Source organism: Meleagris gallopavo, chromosome 1, assembly GCF_905368555.1.
Source record: "Meleagris gallopavo chromosome 1, MGAL_WU_HG_1.1, whole genome shotgun sequence".
In the NCBI taxonomy this organism is placed as follows: Eukaryota; Metazoa; Chordata; class Aves; order Galliformes; family Phasianidae; genus Meleagris; species Meleagris gallopavo.
In genome coordinates, this window is record NC_139404.1 from 192,573,614 (window position 1) to 192,592,314 (window position 18,701).

Below are 18,701 nucleotides of genomic sequence, written 5' to 3' on the forward strand. Positions count from 1 at the left end.
GCCTCCTGCCCTGCTTCCCTGAGCTGCCCCCTCCTTCACAGCCCTGCTCACCGGGTTGCTGCTCTGCCAGCCATTTCCATGGCTGTGTGGGGCTGCCTGTGTCCCCAGGGCTGTCGTGGGGGCACGGAGACCAGATGGAGAGCTGAGGACAGGCGTGTGTCCTGCTCTGGTTCCATCTTGGTGCGGATGCCCATCTGCAAGGCAGAGGGGAAGGAAGGAAGGAAGAAGGGAGCAGCCTCCTGCCCTGCTGCCCTGTGCTGCCCTCCCCTGCACAGCCCTGCTCACCGGGTTGCTGCTCTGAAAATGGTTTCCTTGGCCGTTTGGGTCACCAATGCCACGTTGACCCAAGCACTGCGATCAGATGGTGTGGTGCCAGCACCTGCAGTGAGGCCAGGACTCAGCAAAGCAGCACCAAATGTTGGGGTGAGGGCAGGGGGATTTTTGGGAGCTTCAGTGGTGCTGTAGGAGCACGACAGGCTCCAGTTTGGAGCTGACTTATCTTTTCTGATGGACACCCTTTTGGTGGGCTGAGCTGAGGCCCTTTTGGTCATCTGGAGCCATTGGTGTTGGGCTGTCCATCTGCAAGGCAGAGGGGAAGTGCAAGAGGAGCAGTCTCCTGCCCTGCTGCCCTGTGCTGCCCTCCCCTGCACAGCCCTGCTCACCAGGTTGCTGTCTCCTTGGCTGTTTGGAAATGGCCACTGCAGTCAGCAGGTCCAGTGCCAGCACCTGCAGTGGGGTCAGGGCTCAGCAAAGCAGCACCAAATACTGAGGTGTGGGCTGGGGGATTTCAGGAGCTTCCCTGATCGTTGAGGAGCAAGGCAGTCTCCAGTTTGGGAGCTGACTTATCTTTTCTGTTGGACACCCTTTTGGTGGGCTGAGCTGAGGCCCTTTTGGTCATCTGGAGCCATTGGTGTTGGGCTGTCCATCTGCAAGGCAGAGGGGAAGTGCAAGAGGAGCAGTCTCCTGCCCTGCTGCCCTGTGCTGCCCTCCCCTGCACAGCCCTGCTCACCGGGTTGCTGCTCTGCCAGCCATTTCCATGGCTGTGTGGGGCTGCCTGTGTCCCTAGGGCTGTCGTGGGGGCACGGAGACCAGATGGAGAGCTGAGGACTGGCGTGTGTCCTGCTCTGGTTCCATCGTGGTGCGGATGCCCATCTGCAAGGCAGAGGGGAAGGAAGGAAGGAAGAATGGAGCAGCCTCCTGCCCTGCTGCCCTGTGCTGCCCTCCCCTGCACAGCCCTGCTCACCGGGTTGCTGCTCTGAAAATGGTTTCCTTGGCCGTTTGGGTCACCAATGCCACGTTGACACATGCACTGCAATCAGATGGTGTGGTGCCAGCACCTGCAGTGGGGCCAGGACTCAGCAAAGCAGCACCAAATGTTGGGGTGAGGGCAGGGGGATTTTCGGGAGCTTCCGTGGTGCTGTAGGAGCACGACAGGCTCCAGTTTGGAGCTGACTTATCTTTTCTGATGGACACTATTTTGGTGGGCTGAGCTGAGGCCCTTTTGGTCATCTGGAGCCGTTGGTGTTGGGCTGTCCATCTGCAAGGCAGAGGGGAAGTGCAAGAGGAGCAGCCTCCTGCCCTGCTGCCCTGTGCTGCCCTCCCCTGCACAGCCCTGCTCACCGGGTTGCTGTCCCCAGGGCTGTGTGGAAAGGGCCACTGCAATCAGCAGGTCCGGTGCCAGCACCTGCAGTGGGGTCAGGGCTGAGGAAAGCAGCAGCAAATGTTGGGGCAGGGCCAGGGGTCCTTGGGGAGCTGCCCGGGTCCTTGGGGAGCGAGGTGTCTCCAGTTTGGGAGCGACTTCTGTGTGCTGTGGGTGAGCACAGGAGCGTCTCGCCGTCCTGCTGTGTCCCTGTCCCCGCGTGTGGCTGTGAGGCAGAGGAGGAGCAGCCCCATCCATCGCCATGGGCTGCTCCTGCCCGCCACAGCCCTGGCTCACTCGGCTACTCGGCGGCGATGTGTGGCTGGCACTGCCCTTCTGCTCAGCATTCCGGGCTGCTGTGACACCCAGCTGGCTCTGGAACGCAGCCCCCCCCACTCTTGTGCTCTTGTGACATGGCTGTGCCAGCTGCAGGCTGCTTCCTGGAGCTGGTGGCTGCCCCTGGCAACGTGGCCGTGCCATAGCAGGGCTGGTGCTGCCTGCCATGGGGCTGCTGCCTTCCGCCGTCCGTGTAATAAATGATCAGTTGTTCATCCCTAAATGTCTGATGGTGCTTTGCCCATGTCTGCATGGCGTTCCCAGAGCTTGCCTTTCTCCCACTTTCGGCCCCCACATCCCATCATCTCAGCAGCCAAGCTGCTATGCTGTCTTTGCTTCAGTTGTTCTGACAGATCCATGAGCTGTGCTACATGTAACGTGGCCAGTGCAGGGGGCCACTCTCCGGGTGCCAACGCTGGAGGTCTGTCTTGGAACTTTTTGGTTTTCTGAGTCATTCCTGGCTTCTTTCTAGAGGATCTGAGGTTTGCAGATCCTCCAGTTGGCTTTTAGTTTGCTCGGCCTTCTTGGGTACACCTAGGATCCAAGGTTCCTGCTGATGCAAATCTTTTTTCCCCTTCTAGTGCAATGGGTCTTAATTTCAAAGGGGAAATCCCCTTGAAAGGTGAGGCAGCTTGCCCTGTCGTAGATGTAATTTCATTTTCCAGCTGTTGGATGCGAGCTTTCAAAAGCTCCTTTTCCTCTCTTAGGACTTCTCCCGAGGAATGCTCTGCGTTAATAGTGGGAAAGGGCAGCCATGCCAGGGCAGATGCTGCTGCTATTCTTTGCTCGGTTGTTGAAAAAGGTTGTCCTGATTCATTCAGGAAATTAGCCATTTGGAGAGGGATTTCACCATAGGACCACTGTCCCCTATAGGTCACCGTTCCCGGATCATCCGAGCAGCACTGAGCCAAGGGGAACCTGAGAAGCCTGGGGTTTCCCCGGGCAGTTTCTCTTTTGGTGTGTTTGGGGTCCCAGTGCCCACGCAACACGCAGCTGGCGTTGTTCAGCTTGCAGTATTGTGTTGTTGCAAAGGCTTTGAGGTGAATTCCTGAGAATGGAAATGTGGAGGGGAGAAGTCCAGAAGTGGGCTAGAAAGGAGAGAAGGCCTTCAAAGCTCTTTGTGGTGGTGGAATGCTGTGCCATGGAAGCAGGGCGAAATGAGAGTCCAGAAGGAAGGGATGGCATGCAGAGGGCTGGGCAGGATGGAGAGGTGGGCCCACGCCAACCTGATGGAGTTCAACAAGGCCAAGTGCGAGGTCCTGCAGCTGGGTGGGGGCAATGCCAAGCCCAGACAGAGGCTGGGCAGAGAATGGCTTGAGAGCAGCCCTGAGGAGAAGGATTTGGGGCTGTGGGTGGATGGAAGCCTCCAGGTGAGCGGGCAATGTGCGCTGGCAGCCCAGAAGGCCAACGGTCTCCTGGGCTGCATGGAGAGAAGTGTGACCAGCAGGGCCAGGGAGGTGATTCTGCCCTCTGCTCTGCTATGGGAGGTGTGCCAGCCTACAGCAGGGGGTTGGGGCTGGGTGAGCTTCAAGGTCCTTCCAAGCCAAACCATTCTGTGATTCCATGATATACAGGTGCATAAATAGGAGGAGATGGAGAAAATAAGGAAACCTCCCCAAGGTTCCCAGTCTGGATGCCACGAGATGGAAGAAGCAGCACGGGTGTAAGGAATGAGAAAGTTTATTCTGAAGGTTGTGCAAATAGTCTTTAATTGTGTGCTGGCTTCTCGGTGGTCGTCTGGGGGTCGAGGCAGGAAGGCTGGCAGTCTTGGTGGCTCCTCAACTTCCATCCCGGTCTCAGCAGCGCTCGCTTACGGTGCTTCCTTCTGTTCTGGACGTGGTGCCTGTGGTATTTCTGCATTGGGCCCATCCATCCCTTTTAGGCTCTTGTTGCGTCCTGGTCTTCAGAGTTCTGTTTCACACCATCCTTGTGGTTCCTGGAGGCGCTGATGTGTGCAGCACTGAAGGTGCTGGCAGGCTGTTGGGCTGTCCATCTGCAAGGCAGAGGGGAGGAAGGAAGGAAGGAGCAGCCTCCTGCCCTGCTTCCCTGTGCTGCTCTCCCCTGCACAGCCCTGCTCACCGGGTTGCTGCTCTGCCAGCCATTTCCATGGCTGTGGGGCTGCCTGTGTCCCCAGGTCAGTGTGGAAAGGGCCACTGCAATCAGCAGGTCTGGTGCCAGCACCTGCACAGGGCACAGGGCTGAGCAAAGCAGCACCAAACACTGAGGTAGGGCAAGGGTTCCTTGGGCAGCTTCCATGTCCTATAGGAGCACCACAGGCTAGAGTATGGTGCTGACTTACCTTCTTTGTAGCACGTGAACAGCAGTTTGGAGGGCTGAGCTCCATCGCTTTTGGGCATCTGGAGCCATTGGTGTTGGGCTGTCCATCTGCAAGGCAGAGGGGGAGGAAGGAAGGAGCAGCCTCCTGCCCTGCTGCCCTGTGCTGAACTCCCCTGCACAGCCCTGCTCACCGGGTTGCTGCTCTGAAAATGGTTTCCTTGGCCGTTTGGGTCTGCCTGTGGTGCCAGACCTGCAGTGGGGGCAAGCAGACCAAATGTAGGGGTGAGGGCAGGGGTGAGGCCTGCTCTGGAGCCGTCGTGGTGGGGCTGTCCATCTGCAAGGCAGAGGGAAGGGAAGGCAGAAGGGAGCAGCCTCCTGCCCTGCTGCCCTGTGCTGTCCTCCCCTGCACAGCCCTGCTCACCGGGTTGCTGCTCTGAAAATGGTTTCCTTGGCTGTTTGGGTCACCAATACCACGTTGACCCAAGCACTGCAGTCAGCAGGTCCAGTGGCAGCACCTGCAGTGGGGCCAGGACTCAGCAATGCAGCACCAAATACTGAGGTGTGGGCTGGGGGATTTCAGGAGCTTCCCTGGTGTTGTAGGAGCACGGCAGTCTCCAGTTTGGAGCTGACTTATCTTTTCTGTTGGACACCCTTTTGGTGGGCTGAGCTGAGGCTCTTTTCGTCATCTGGAGCCATTGGTGTTGGGCTGTCCATCTGCAAGGCAGAGGGGAAGTGCAAGAGGAGCAGCCTCCTGCCCTGCTGCCCTGTGCTGCCCTCCCCTGCACAGCCTTGCTCACCCGGTTGCTGCTCTGCCAGCCATTTCCATGGCCGTGTGGGGCTGCCTGTGTCCCCAGGGCTGTCGTGGGGGCACGGAGACCAGATGGAGAGCTGAGGACAGGCGTGTGTCCTGCTCTGGTTCCATCGTGGTGCGGATGCCCATCTGCAAGGCAGAGGGGAAGGAAGGAAGGAAGAAGGGAGCAGCCTCCTGCCCTGCTGCCCTGTGCTGCCCTCCCCTGCACAGCCCTGCTCACCGGGTTGCTGCTCTGAAAATGGTTTCCTTGGCTGTTTGGGTCACCAGTGCCACGTTGACACAAGCACTGCGATCAGATGGTGTGGTGCCAGCACCTGCAGTGGGGCCAGGACTGATCAAAGCAGCACCAAATGTTGGGGTGAGGGCAGGGGGATTTTCGGGAGCCTCCCTGGTGCTGTAGGAGCACAACAGGCTCCAGTTTGGAGCTGACTTATCTTTTCTGATGGACACCCTTTTGGTGGGCTGAGCTGAGGCCCTTTTGGTCATCTGGAGCCATTGGTGTTGGGCTGTCCATCTGCAAGGCAGAGGGGAAGTGCAAGAGGAGCAGCCTCCTGCCCTGCTGCCCTGTGCTGCCCTCCCCTGCACAGCCCTGCTCACCGGGTTGCTGTCCCCAGGGCTGTGTGGAAAGGGCCACTGCAATCAGCAGGTCCGGTGCCAGCACCTGCAGTGGGGTCAGGGCTCAGCAAAGCAGCAGCAAATGTTGGGGCAGGGCCAGGGGTCCTTGGGGAGCTGCCCGGGTCCTTGGGGAGCGAGGCGGGCTCCAGTTTGGGAGCGACTTCTGCGTGCTGTGGGTGAGCACAGGAGCGTCTCGCCGTCCTGCTGTGTCCCTGTCCCCGCGTGTGGCTGTGAGGCAGAGGAGGAGCAGCCCCATCCATCGCCATGGGCTGCTCCTGCCCGCCACAGCCCTGGCTCACTCGGCTACTCGGCGGCGATGTGTGGCTGGCACTGCCCTTCTGCTCAGCATTCCGGGCTGCTGTGACACCCAGCTGGCTCTGGAACGCAGCCCCCCCCACTCTTGTGCTCTTGTGACATGGCTGTGCCAGCTGCAAGCTGCTTCCTGGAGCTGGTGGCTGCCCCTGGCAACGTGGCCGTGCCATAGCAGGGCTGGTGCTGCCTGCCATGGGGCTGCTGCCTTCCGCCGTCCGTGTAATAAATGATCAGTTGTTCATCCCTAAATGTCTGATGGTGCTTTGCCCATGTCTGCATGGCATTCCCAGCCCTTGCCTTTCTCCCATCTCCACCTGGAGCCCAACAGGAGGTGATGAGAGGCAGGAGGAGCAGTGCCCCAGAGCACAGCAGTGGGAGGAGCGCCCCTTCCTTCCCAGAGTCCGAGCACACGTGGCTGAGTGCTTGCTGAATGCGTTTGGTTCCCATGGCTGGAAGGAGCACTTCTGATCTCGTGCTACCCAGGAGCCTCTGGAAATGCACCTGCCATTGCCAGGAATTCCTCTGAGCCCTTCCAGTGTGTAACCAATCAATATGATGTAATGATCAATGTCATCACACCGGAGGTGTAGGGACAGAAGGACCAGTAGGATAGAAAGAAAGGTGCTATAAAAGATGGGAAGAAGATTGCTCACCCATATCAGTAGATTCCAAGTTCACAGGGGAAAGCTCCTCCAAGAAAGGCTCGCCAGAAAGAGATCCTTCCCCAGTGGGAATCAGCCCCTCAGTGGGGTCCAGGAGAGGTGCAGCCAGGCTGCTCCCCTTCCATTTGCACAGCGGAATTGCCTTCACCTGTGCTCCCAGGGCTGAGCTGCTCCTTTCCCCGGATGCTCAATCGGAGCTTCATTCCGTAACTCAACAGTTCCCATCCACTGCACCCCTTCACAGCAGGAACCAAAGATTGAGTCAGCTGGAAGGTGAGCCTTCCCTCGTACAGGGATCCAACACAACAATTTGTACAACTGCCCGTCGTGGTGCAGGTTGACACAATCTGAGACCGCTGATGATGGGTTTGTGGCTGAAGTTCATGTTCTCTCATGGGCCAGAGCTCGGTGGTGTTACTGGAGGCACGCAGTTGTTTGGTGCAGGTCCATCTTATGTTCCGTCAGTCCCACGTGGGCCATCGCCAGGGGTTGTGCTTGATCTCACAGCAACACTGGAACACTTTGATGGCGTTTCGCTCCTTCCGGTGATCCCAGGGGCTCAAAGACTCGCGGGGAGTAGTAGAGATGTTTCAGGGGACCAGGAGTCAGGATTCGGGTCCCCTTAGCACTGAAGACTGGAGTGTTGACCACAATCTCCGTAGGCCATGCACCACTTAGCGGAGCGACTACCGAGCCTCCCACCTCCAATAATCTCCGCCAGGGTGCAAGTAGGCCACGCCATGTCGGTCCTACCTGCACCTTCCAAGGCCATTTTATTCCTGAGTACCTGGTTCTAGATTCTCAGGGGCAGGGGGCAGAAGGTGATTTTCACTGAGCCCTATTTGGGGTCTTCCCCGATTATCGGTGCCCGTAATTTGGATCCTAAGCAGGGAGGCCCATGTTGTCTGCAGCATTTTCAGGGTCTGCCGTCTCTAGGCCTTTCATTCCGATCCGTCTGGGTTTCATAGAGTCTCTTTGTGCAGCCGTGCAGGGACTGAGAGTCTGTCTTCAGGGCAGCCTTAAGAATAGCATTATAGCATTCAAGGAGGCGTGCCCCCGTTGGATGATATGGCAGATATCGCCATTCGATGTTGCTGTCTTCAGCTCAGCCTTGTATCGTGGTGCCGGTCAAATGAGTCCCGTGGTCGCTCTCGATGACCTGAGGTGTCCCGTAGGCAGACATCAGTTTAGTGAGTGCCTTGATGGTATATGCCTGGTTTGCTCTCGGCACTGGACAGCCCTGCAGAAGCCCGCTTGTGGTGTGTATGCAGGTCAGGGCATATGTCACCTCCTCAGAGCCAGGGAGGGGCCCGATGTAATCAACCTGCCATCGCTGGAGAGGACTGTGTCCTCTAGCAAGATGGGCTGTTGTTTGGGGCAACGGTCTCGGTCTCATGTTGGAGCAGGCATCGCAGTCTCGGCATGCCCGGGTGATGTCAGGTAGCTGTATGGGCAGTCCCCACGCTGCAGCAGCTGCCCACAGTGTCTTTTGTCCTCATGCCGTAGCTTCTGATGTAACCACCGGGCGATGTTCTCAGATGGTGAATTCTCAATCCATCGAACTCGGGCCAGCGTGTCGGCTCCGTCATTTCCCGGTGATTGTAGGGGTTGGTGACCAGAGCCGTGGCAGACACGTACAGTCCTGTGTTTAAGCACATGCCTTATGTGTCAGCACACATCTCTGCCCCAGGTTGGTGGGGCTTGGATTGTTCACTCCTGTGTGGCCCACTGTGCAATCCAAAGAGTGAGCCCCCATTACACAGCCCAACTGTCTGTGGGATGTTCAGGATCCCATCACCGGGTTCCTTGGTTATAACCATCCACGCCGCTCGCACTTCTGCCCATTGGCTGCTCTGACCATCCCCCTCTTCAAACCAGGTTGTCTCGGTGGAGGGATGGGATGCTATTGCTCTCCACTTGCTCAGGTTGTCCTTGCTGGGCCCATCAGTGTACCAGGCATCTTCAGGCATGGGATATTTCCCTCCTGAACGGGACCCTTCTCTGGTGGAGCGACCAATGTTTCTTTTGCTGCATCACGGTGTTACTCACTGGCCTAGGATCTTCTGGAGTTCTTCTTCCAGTGGCGATGTGGACAGACTGTCCTCTGGCTGAGACAGGCGACCCTTCGTGCCCCCGTTTGTGCTTGGGACACCTCTGTCTTAGGAAGGTGGTTCAGATCTTTCACCCACCCCTGAATTGGCAGGGTGGTCTTAACTCTGCCCTCAGCTGTTTGGGTTATGCTGTATTTGGCTGTAATGCAGAGTAGGCAGCCAATAAGCGTCTTTCAGTCATACCGTCTCTTTCTTCTGCTCCGTGCCAGCCCTGGGACCAGAACCCAGTGGGGGTCTGAACGGAGCTCTGGCATTGCCACAGGCCCGAGCCAAAGCCATCCTGAGCGACATGAGCATCCGATTCAGCTGGGAGGGTAGAATCAAATCTACCCACTGCTCGGGCTGGTTTCACTGCCAGTTTTGCCTGTTGGAAAGCCTCCTGTTGTGTTCTCCTGGACCTGGCAGCTTCTGAGGATTTACAGCCCATCCTCTTTCTTGCAGATAGGTGGTCAATGAATCTGCTGCCTGTCTGACGGCCTCCAGTGCGTTGGATATCTAGAGGAGATCATCAGTATAATGATCAAGTTGACGTCATTAGGCTTTTCCCAACTTGGCAGGGCACACACCACTAGGTTCTGGCAATGTGTTGGTGCGTGCACGTACCCCTGTGGCAGGACCTGAAAGGGCACAGTGGGCCAGGTCACTTGAGGAGGCTTTTTCCTTCTACTGGGAACCAGGAACTCTTCCAGGTTCCACGTTGCTGTTGGCAGTCTGTCAGTAGTTCCCACCCCAGGTTTTTTGGGGTGATTTGGAAGTTGTTGATTGTCCTCCTCCTGCCTCCATAGCTGGAGCAGGACATGATGGTGCTGATGATGAATGTTTGCAAACTGAACCCCAGCCCGGACTGAGTCGTTAAACATTTGTTTTCTGATACCCGTACGGGTGCCGACTGCAAAGTCCGTGGGGTGGCTCTCCTGGTTTTAGTGACGGGGAGGACCTCTGCCCCTTCCAGCAGTACTGCAGATATTGCACCTGGTGCGAAGGCGCTCTGCCTGCCCTAGACCAGCCAGCAATTGGGCAGCCTGCTGGATGATGGCCTCCGAGGTGACGAAGGGCTTCGGTATGGCCACCGGTGTGCCATCTTGGTGGGGAGGAGCTTGTTGGAATGTGAGCTCCCTCATCGCCGCCGAAAACTTGACCAAGTCTGGACTCTCAAAGGCATCGTCGTGTGTTGCCTCCTTCATTCCTGATTCTCTCGGATGATTGTGGAGTTGCTCCATTGAGCTCCGTAGACCAGTGTTTATCAGCAGCTCACTTTTGTTGGGCCATGAGTCTGCACGCCTCCACTGGCCGCTGAATGAGGGAATGGTTTGCATCAGGATGTGGCACGCAGCCTTTGTCTGAGAGCCAGGCGAGTGGCAATGGATGCCAGTTCAGGAATCTCAGGCCCATTAATGAGCACGCTTTCGGCCCCCCCGTCCCATCATCTCAGCAGCCAAGCTGCTATGCTGTCTCGTGGTCTTTGCTTCAGTTGTTCTGACAGATCCATGAGCTGTGCTACATGTAACGTGGCCAGTGCAGGGGGCCACTCTCCGGGTGCCAACGCTGCAGGTCTGTCTTGGAACTTTTTGGTCTTCTGAGTCATTCCTGGCCTTCTTTCTAGAGGATCTGAGGTTTGCAGATCCTCCAGTTGGCTTTTAGTTTGCTCGGCCTTCTTGGGTACACCTGGGATCCAAGGGTCCTGCTGATGCAAATCTTTTTCCCCTTCTAGTGCAATGGGTCTTAATTTCAAAGGGGAAATCCCCTTGAAAGGTGAGGCAGCTTGCCCTGTCGTAGATGTAATTTCATTTTCCAGCTGTTGGATGCGAGCTTTCAAAAGCTCCTTTTCCTCTCTTAGGACTTCTCCCGAGGAATGCTCTGCGTTAATAGTGGGAAAGGGCAGCCATGCCAGGGCAGATGCTGCTGCTGTTCTTTGCTCGGTTGTTGAAAAAGGTTGTCCTAATTCACTCAGGAAATCAGCCATTTGGAGAGGGATTTCACCATAGGACCACTGTCCCCTGTAGGTCCCCGTTCCCGGATCATCCGAGCAGCACTGAGCCAAGGGGAACCTGAGAAGCCTGGGGTTTCCCCGGGCAGTTTCTCTTTTGGTGTGTTTGGGGTCCCAGTGCCCACGCAACACGCAGCTGGCGTTGTTCAGCTTGCAGTATTGTGTTGTTGCAAAGGCTTTGAGGTGAATTCCTGAGAATGGAAATGTGGAGGGGAGAAGTCCAGAAGTGGGCTAGAAAGGAGAGAAGGTCTTCAAAGCTCTTTGTGGTGGTGGAATGCTGTGCCATGGAAGCAGGGCGAAATGAGAGTCCAGAAGGAAGGGATGGTATGCAGAGGGCTGGGCAGGATGGAGAGGTGGGCCCACGCCAACCTGATGGAGTTCAACAAGGCCAAGTGCGAGGTCCTGCAGCTGGGTGGGGGCAATGCCAAGGCCAGACAGAGGCTGGGCAGAGAATGGCTTGAGAGCAGCCCTGAGGAGAAGGATTTGGGGCTGTGGGTGGATGGAAGCCTCCAGGTGAGCGGGCAATGTGCGCTGGCAGCCCAGAAGGCCAACGGTCTCCTGGGCTGCATGGAGAGAAGTGTGACCAGCAGGGCCAGGGAGGTGATTCTGCCCTCTGCTCTGCTATGGGAGGTGTGCCAGCCTACAGCAGGGGGTTGGGGCTGGGTGAGCTTCAAGGTCCTTCCAAGCCAAACCATTCTGTGATTCCATGATATACAGGTGCATAAATAGGAGGAGATGGAGAAAATAAGGAAACCTCCCCAAGGTTCCCAGTCTGGATGCCACGAGATGGAAGAAGCAGCACGGGTGTAAGGAATGAGAAAGTTTATTCTGAAGGTGGTGCAAATAGTCTTTAATTGTGTGCTGGCTTCTCGGTGGTTGTCTGGGGGTCGAGGCAGGAAGGCTGGCAGTCTTGGTGGCTCCTCAACTTCCATCCCGGTCTCAGCAGCGCTCGCTTACGGTGCTTCCTTCTGTTCTGGACGTGGTGCCTGTGGTATTTCTGCATTGGGCCCATCCATCCCTTTTAGGCTCTTGTTGCGTCCTGGTCTTCAGAGTTCTGTTTCACACCATCCTTGTGGTTCCTGGAGGCGCTGATGTGTGCAGCACTTAAGGTGCTGGCAGGCTGTTGGGCTGTCCATCTGCAAGGCAGAGGGGGAGGAAGGAAGGAAGGAGCAGCCTCCTGCCCTGCTGCCCTGTGCTGCTCTCCCCTGCACAGCCCTGCTCACCGGGTTGCTGCTCTGCCAGCCATTTCCATGGCTGTGTGGGGCTGCCTGTGTCCCCAGGTCAGTGTGGAAAGGGCCACTGCAATCAGCAGGTCTGGTGCCAGCACCTGCACAGGGCACAGGGCTGAGCAAAGCAGCACCAAACAGGGAGGTAGGGCAAGGGGTCCTTGGGCAGCTTCCATGTCCTATAGGAGCACCACAGGCTAGAGTATGGTGCTGACTTACCTTCTTTGTAGCACGTGAACAGCAGTTTGGAGGGTTGAGCTCCATCGCTTTTGGGCATCTGGAGCCATTGGTGTTGGGCTGTCCATCTGCAAGGCAGAGGGGGAGGAAGGAAGGAGCAGCCTCCTGCCCTGCTGCCCTGTGCTGAACTCCCCTGCACAGCCCTGCTCACCGGGTTGCTGCTCTGCCAGCCATTTCCATGGCTGTGTGGGGCTGCCTGTGTCCCCAGGGCTGTCGTGGGGGCACGGAGACCAGATGGAGAGCTGAGGACAGGCGTGTGTCCTGCTCTGGTTCCATCGTGGTGCGGATGCCCATCTGCAAGGCAGAGGGGAAGGAAGGAAGGAAGAAGGGAGCAGCCTCCTGCCCTGCTGCCCTGTGCTGCCCTCCCCTGCACAGCCCTGCTCACCGGGTTGCTGCTCTGAAAATGGTTTCCTTGGCCGTTTGGGTCACCAATGCCACGTTGACCCAAGCACTGCGATCAGATGGTGTGGTGCCAGCATCTGCAGTGAGGCCAGGACTCAGCAAAGCAGCACCAAATGTTGGGGTGAGGGCAGGGGGATTTTTGGGAGCTTCCGTGGTGCTGTAGGAGCACGACAGGCTCCAGTTTGGAGCTGACTTATCTTTTCTGATGGACACCCTTTTGGTGGGCTGAGCTGAGGCCCTTTTGGTCATCTGGAGCCATTTGTGTTGGGCTGTCCATCTGCAAGGCAGAGGGGAAGTGCAAGAGGAGCAACCTCCTGCCCTGCTGCCCTGTGCTGCCCTGTGCTGCACAGCCCTGCTCACCGGGTTGCTGTCCCCAGGGCTGTGTGGAAAGGGCCACTGCAATCAGCAGGTCCGGTGCCAGCACCTGCAGTGGGGTCAGGGCTCAGCAAAGCAGCAGCAAATGTTGGGGCAGGGCCAGGGGTCCTTGGGGAGCTCCCCGGGTCCTTGGGGAGCGAGGCGGGCTCCAGTTTGGGAGCGACTTCTGTGTGCTGTGGGTGAGCACAGGAGCGTCTCGCCGTCCTGCTGTGTCCCTGTCCCCGCGTGTGGCTGTGAGGCAGAGGAGGAGCAGCCCCATCCATCGCCATGGGCTGCTCCTGCCCGCCACAGCCCTGGCTCACTCGGCTACTCGGCGGCGATGTGTGGCTGGCACTGCCCTTCTGCTCAGCATTCCGGGCTGCTGTGACACCCAGCTGGCTCTGGAACGCAGCCCCCCCCACTCTTGTGCTCTTGTGACATGGCTGTGCCAGCTGCAGGCTGCTTCCTGGAGCTGGTGGCTGCCCCTGGCAACGTGGCCGTGCCATAGCAGGGCTGGTGCTGCCTGCCATGGGGCTGCTGCCTTCCGCCGTCTGTGTAATAAAGAAAGCAATGAGTTGTTGTTCAGTTGGTGCCTGATGGTACTGAGGCCATGTGAGCATGATGAATACAGCCTTGAGATCCAAGCTTCTCTCTCTCTGCATTTATCTCATAAGGAGCAGAAGGGTTGCCTCTATGTAGAGGCTGAGGGTTATCAGCCCAGCCTGGCTCCTTGTAGATGCATGGAAATGAATGATTTGGACCTGTGCCTGGTGCTCGGGCTCGGCTTTGGCTGCATCAGCACTTGGAACGTTGAGATTTTGTTTTTTCTGTCTGCAGAGCGGCCGCAGGGCTGCACTGGGGGCCATCCCATACCGACGGCCGCAGCAGAGGCCAGCCCTGGTCCCAGCTGAGCTCTCGGAGGAGGAAGCCAGGAGGATCGCCAGGATCTTCTCTGCTCGGCTCTGTGAGAAGGAATAGTGTGGATCAGAGTGTGGGTGGAGATCTCATGGCACAGCTGATTCCTGGCACGTCACAAGCACCATGTCCTCAGGGAGAGGAGGTGGGAGCAGCAGAGCTCAGCCTCTGACCCTTAATTGGCCTAATTGGGGCTTACTTGGAGGGAGCAGAAGCATGGTGGCCCACCAAGGTCGGCTGCAAGGGGAGATCCCAGGTGACACTCAGCTCCCTGCTGGCCAATCCATTGACTGACTTGTTCTTCGGTTCTCCAACTACCGAGATTCATTCTTATGCCATTTCTCTCATGTTTATACAACTTTGGTAAAACGTCCCATTTGGGAGCATCTCCTTGACCCAAAGGATGGAGAACATGAACAAATTGCCATCCTGGAGGACAGCAGGAGAGCTGCTGCATCGCTGCCCGTGTGTGGGAGTGGGAGAGGAGCTCCCTCCCCTCCTCATGGCCTTTAAGAATCACTGTACATCCAGACCAAGGATGCTGTGCAACGAGTGTACAAAAGGGTTTGCATAGAAATACTGAACTTTTATATTATAAATTATATTGTAAATTATTTCTGTACATTTCTACGCCAGATCCCCGTGTTGCAAACCGAGCTAAGTTATGTCCGCGCCGCTGTCGGAGCGCTGTTTGTGTTTCAATAAAGTGATGCCCATTTCTGGCTTTGTGTGCCTGCTCTGCCAGCTGCATCCATGGGATTGAGTACCTCCAAGCAGTGCAGGTGGAGCAGAGCGGGGTGAGGGGGTCCTGGTGGTAACCCCAAAGGTGGGGATGGAGCCGCCCTGGGGATACCGCGGCTATGAGTTTTAAGAAAGTAGAAACAGGGCTTTTGTTGAGTTCTCACTCCATCCTGGAGCCGCTTCCCATCCCCGCAGCCTTTGTGCATCGCTGTCTGCCCAATGGGACGGTGGTTTTGTTGTCTGTACCCCATGGATGTGAACTCAGGGTTCCTCCATGTGAGCGCAGGGGACATGCGGTGGTGGCTGCGGCGCAGGAAATCCCTGTGGTAAACAAACCCAGCCCTGGCAGCTGTGTGGGATTAATGACAGCCTCGTGCTGGGGACAGAGGGTCTGTCCCAGGCTCCCAACCAGACCAGATCGTATTTTCCAGTGCTGCTCCCCCACAGCTTTGGCGCAGGGACTGAAATGCCGTCACCCCTTGGAGCTGCCAGGCGGCCCCGCTCTCAGCAGCTCAAATGCCAAGTGGGGGACGGGGCTGTGCTGTCACCCGATCCCCGCAGCCCCTGGAATGTCCTCTGGGTGCTATAAAAGTGGGGGCAGAGAGCTGGCGCTCGGGGCCACACGTGGGTGGAAGGAGTGAGACGGGGACACGGAGCCGAGCGCCCGCGGTAAGGCCCTGTGGGACACCGGGAGTCAGCGGGCTGCACCAGGCTGCTCCAGGCCTCAGTTTCCCTAAGGATGCAGAGAAACGGAGCGGGATTTGATTCTGTGCTTGTCTGAAGCCAACCAGAGCTGTGGCAGTGAACCGTCATCTCCATCCGTGAGCCAGGAGCCCCATAGGACGCGGCGTCCCACTGCCAACCTTTGCGTTCCCTCCCAGCCATCATGGTAGGCCTGAAGCCCCCCGAGGTGCCCCCCACGGCCGCCGTGAAGTTCTTCAGCGCCGGGACGGCCGCCTGCATCGCCGACCTCTGCACCTTCCCCCTGGACACTGCCAAAGTGAGGCTGCAGGTAAAGCCCCGAGAACCCCACGGGCAGATGGAGCTCCCACAGCGCCGGGAGCCACCGCGGCGATGCCACTGAGCGGGGACAGCTGGGGCACAGAGGGCAGGGTGATGTGGTGGGCACCCCACAGATCCAGGGGGAGGTGAGGATCCCACGCAGCACCAACACGGTGGAGTACCGGGGTGTGCTGGGCACGCTGAGCACCATGGTGCGAACCGAGGGACCCCGCAGCCTCTACAGTGGGCTGGTGGCCGGGCTGCAGCGGCAGATGAGCTTCGCCTCCATCCGCATCGGGCTCTATGACTCTGTGAAGCAGCTCTACACCCCAAAAGGGGCTGAGAGTGAGTGCAGTGGGGGCTGGGACCCCACCCCTGTTGCGCATCCCAACCTGGTGTGCACCCGCCCTAATAGACTCCAATCCACCCCAACGGGGTCCAACCACCTCAATGGGGGACCAACCCACCCCAATGGGGAACCAACCATCTCAACGGGAACCAATCTACCCCAGTGGGGGACCAACCCATCCCAGTAGGGATCAATCCATCCCAATGGGGGACCAACCCATCACAATGGAGGACCAATTCATCCCAGTAGGGATAACCCACCCTGGTAGGGGAAAAACCCACCCCAATGGGCACCAACCTACCCCAACAGGGGACCAGTTCATCCCAGCAGGGATAACCCACTCCAGTGAGGGACCAACCCACCCCAGTAGGGGACCAATTCATCCCAGCAGGGACCAACTACCTCAATGGGGACCAACACACCCAAAGCATGCAGAACCCAGCCCTAAATGCACAACCCTCCCCAAAGTATACCCCCAAACTCCAGAGTCACCCCTCTTCCCTACTTGTGGCACGGGATGGGGTCCCCAACACGTGCCTTCCCCAGGCACAGGGCTGCTGGCGCGGCTGCTGGCGGGCTGCACCACGGGGGCCGTGGCGGTGACGTGCGCCCAGCCCACCGACGTGGTCAAGGTGAGGTTCCAGGCACTTGGGGCACTGCCAGAGAGCAACCGTCGGTACAGCGGCACCGTGGATGCCTACAGGACCATCGCCAGGGAGGAGGGAGTGCGTGGGCTGTGGAGAGGTAGGGGAGGGGATGGGATGGGATGGGATGGGATGGGATGGGATGGGATGGGATGGGATGGGATGGGATGGGATGGGATGGGATGGGATGGGATGGGATGGGATGGGATGGGATGGGATGGGAGGTGGAAATGGAATGGAAAAAGAGATAGGCAGATGGGATGGCAGATGGGGATGGGATGGCGTGGCATGGCATTGGGATGAAATAGAAAAGAGGAATGGAATGGGATGGGAACAGGACTCATAGCATCAGAGGAGTTTGGGTGGGAAGAAATCTTAAAGCCCCCCCAGGCACCAACCCCTCCATGGGCAGGGACACCTCCCACAGCCCTGGTGTCCGTAGCTCCATCCATGGCTTTGGGCAATGCTAGAGAGGGGCATCCACAGCTCTGGGCACCAGTGCCAGGGCCCTCCTTAAAGGGGAAGAATTTCTATGAGAACTGTAGGGATGTGGCACTGAGCAACACGGTCAGTGGGTTTGGTGGGACTGGGTTGGGGTTGGACTTGGGGATCTTGGAGGGCTTTTCCAACGTTAATCATAGAATCATGGAATGGCCTGGGTTGCAAAGGAGCACAGTGCTCACCCACTTCCAACCCCCTGCTGTGTGCAGGTCACCAACCAGCAGCCCAGGCTGCCCAGAGCCACATCCAGCCTGGCCTTGAATGCCTGCAGGGATGGGGCATCCACAGCCTCCTTGGGCAACCTGTTCCACTGCCTCACCACCCTCTGCATGAAAAACTTCCTCCTCACATCCAACCCAAACCTCCCCTGGCTCACTTTCAAACCATTCCCCTTGTCCTGTCACCACCCACCCTCACAAACAGCCGTTCCCCCTCCTGTTTATCCGCTCCCTTCAAGCACTGGAAGGCCACACTGAGGTCTCCCTGCAGCTTCTCTTCTCCAAGCTGAACAACCCCAGTTCCCTCAAAATGATTCTATGAACCCCATCTCTCAGCCCTGAATGGGGACAAGGGCTGGGGACAGTGGCACTGGGGCACCCAGCAGGCTATGGGCCCCATCCCAACCCCACCGCCCTCCCCACAGGGACGCTGCCCAACATCGCCCGCAATGCCATCATTAACTGCGGTGAGCTCGTCACCTACGACCTCATCAAGGACACGCTGCTGCGGGCGCAGCTGATGACAGGTGAGGACGGGACCGAAGTCACAGCCCCACGTGCCATCCCGGTCCCCAAAGACCTCACCTCCGTTCTGCCCCACAGACAACGTCCCCTGTCACTTCGTGGCTGCTTTTGGGGCCGGATTCTGCGCCACGGTGGTGGCGTCACCGGTGGATGTGGTGAAGACGCGGTACATGAATGCCAGCCCTGGGCAGTACCGGAATGTGCCCAGCTGCCTGCTGGCCCTGCTGATGCAGGACGGCATCTCTGGCCTCTACAAGGGGTGAGTGATGGAATGCCACCAGCTGGGCTCTGCTCACCAACCCCGTACTGCCACCACGGCACAAAGCAGGGATGGCTGACGTCCCCTGTGACGCTGCTGTCCTCACTGCAGGTTCGTCCCCTCCTTCCTGCGTCTCGGCTCCTGGAACGTGGTGATGTTCATCTCCTATGAGCAGCTGCAGCGTGTGGTGATGCTGGCCCGGTCTGCACCCCCCTGATCGCCCCCAGCCCCACTCGTCAGCGCTGATGAGCTGCAGCAGTCAGTTATATTAATTGCTGAAGCAGCGGGGAAGGGAGACAGCAAAGGTCCCCAACCCCATGGGATGAGAGGGACCAAAGGCGGCTCTGTGAGGGTCCAGCAGGAGGAGAATGGAGAGAAGGGGAGGATGGAGGTGTCCAGAGCAGAGAGAGGAGAAGGAAGAAGGTGTTGAGGTTTTCCAGTTGGGAACAGTGGTGCTTTCCAGCAGCAGTGGGACAGAGAGGTGGGAAGGAGCAGTGTGGGGTGGGGGGTGTGGTGAATCCGGGTATTCCTCACTGATGCTGCAAATAAATCACCCCTATGGGGTTTATCTCAGCAGG

At 58.0% G+C, this 18,701-nt stretch overlaps 2 protein-coding genes across 10 annotated transcripts in view; both read left to right on the plus strand.

The window, feature by feature from the left end:
• The window catches only part of C2CD3 (C2 domain containing 3 centriole elongation regulator), an 89,267-nt gene extending 74,657 nt beyond the window's left edge, over nt 1–14,610 (plus strand). For 4 of the 5 annotated variants that reach the window (XM_085216625.1, XM_085216627.1, XM_085216626.1 and 1 more), the window contains one exon: nt 13,807–14,610. In XM_085216625.1, the coding sequence (XP_085072751.1) occupies nt 13,807–13,947 (141 nt within the window). In that variant the 3' untranslated portion in view covers nt 13,948–14,610. The remainder of the gene's footprint in view (nt 1–13,806) is intronic. The other variant, XM_085216629.1, reaches the window with a different exon arrangement.
• Nucleotides 14,611–14,754: 144 nt separating this feature from the next.
• On the plus strand, nt 14,755–18,699 carry LOC100303663 (mitochondrial uncoupling protein 3). Of its 5 annotated transcripts, NM_001303164.1 has the most exon segments (6): nt 15,259–15,637; nt 15,762–15,972; nt 16,523–16,720; nt 17,765–17,866; nt 17,943–18,123; nt 18,235–18,699. In NM_001303164.1, coding segments are annotated over 6 exon segments (924 nt in total). In that variant the 5' UTR covers nt 15,259–15,511; the 3' UTR covers nt 18,341–18,699.
• Nucleotides 18,700–18,701: the final 2 nt, after the last annotated feature.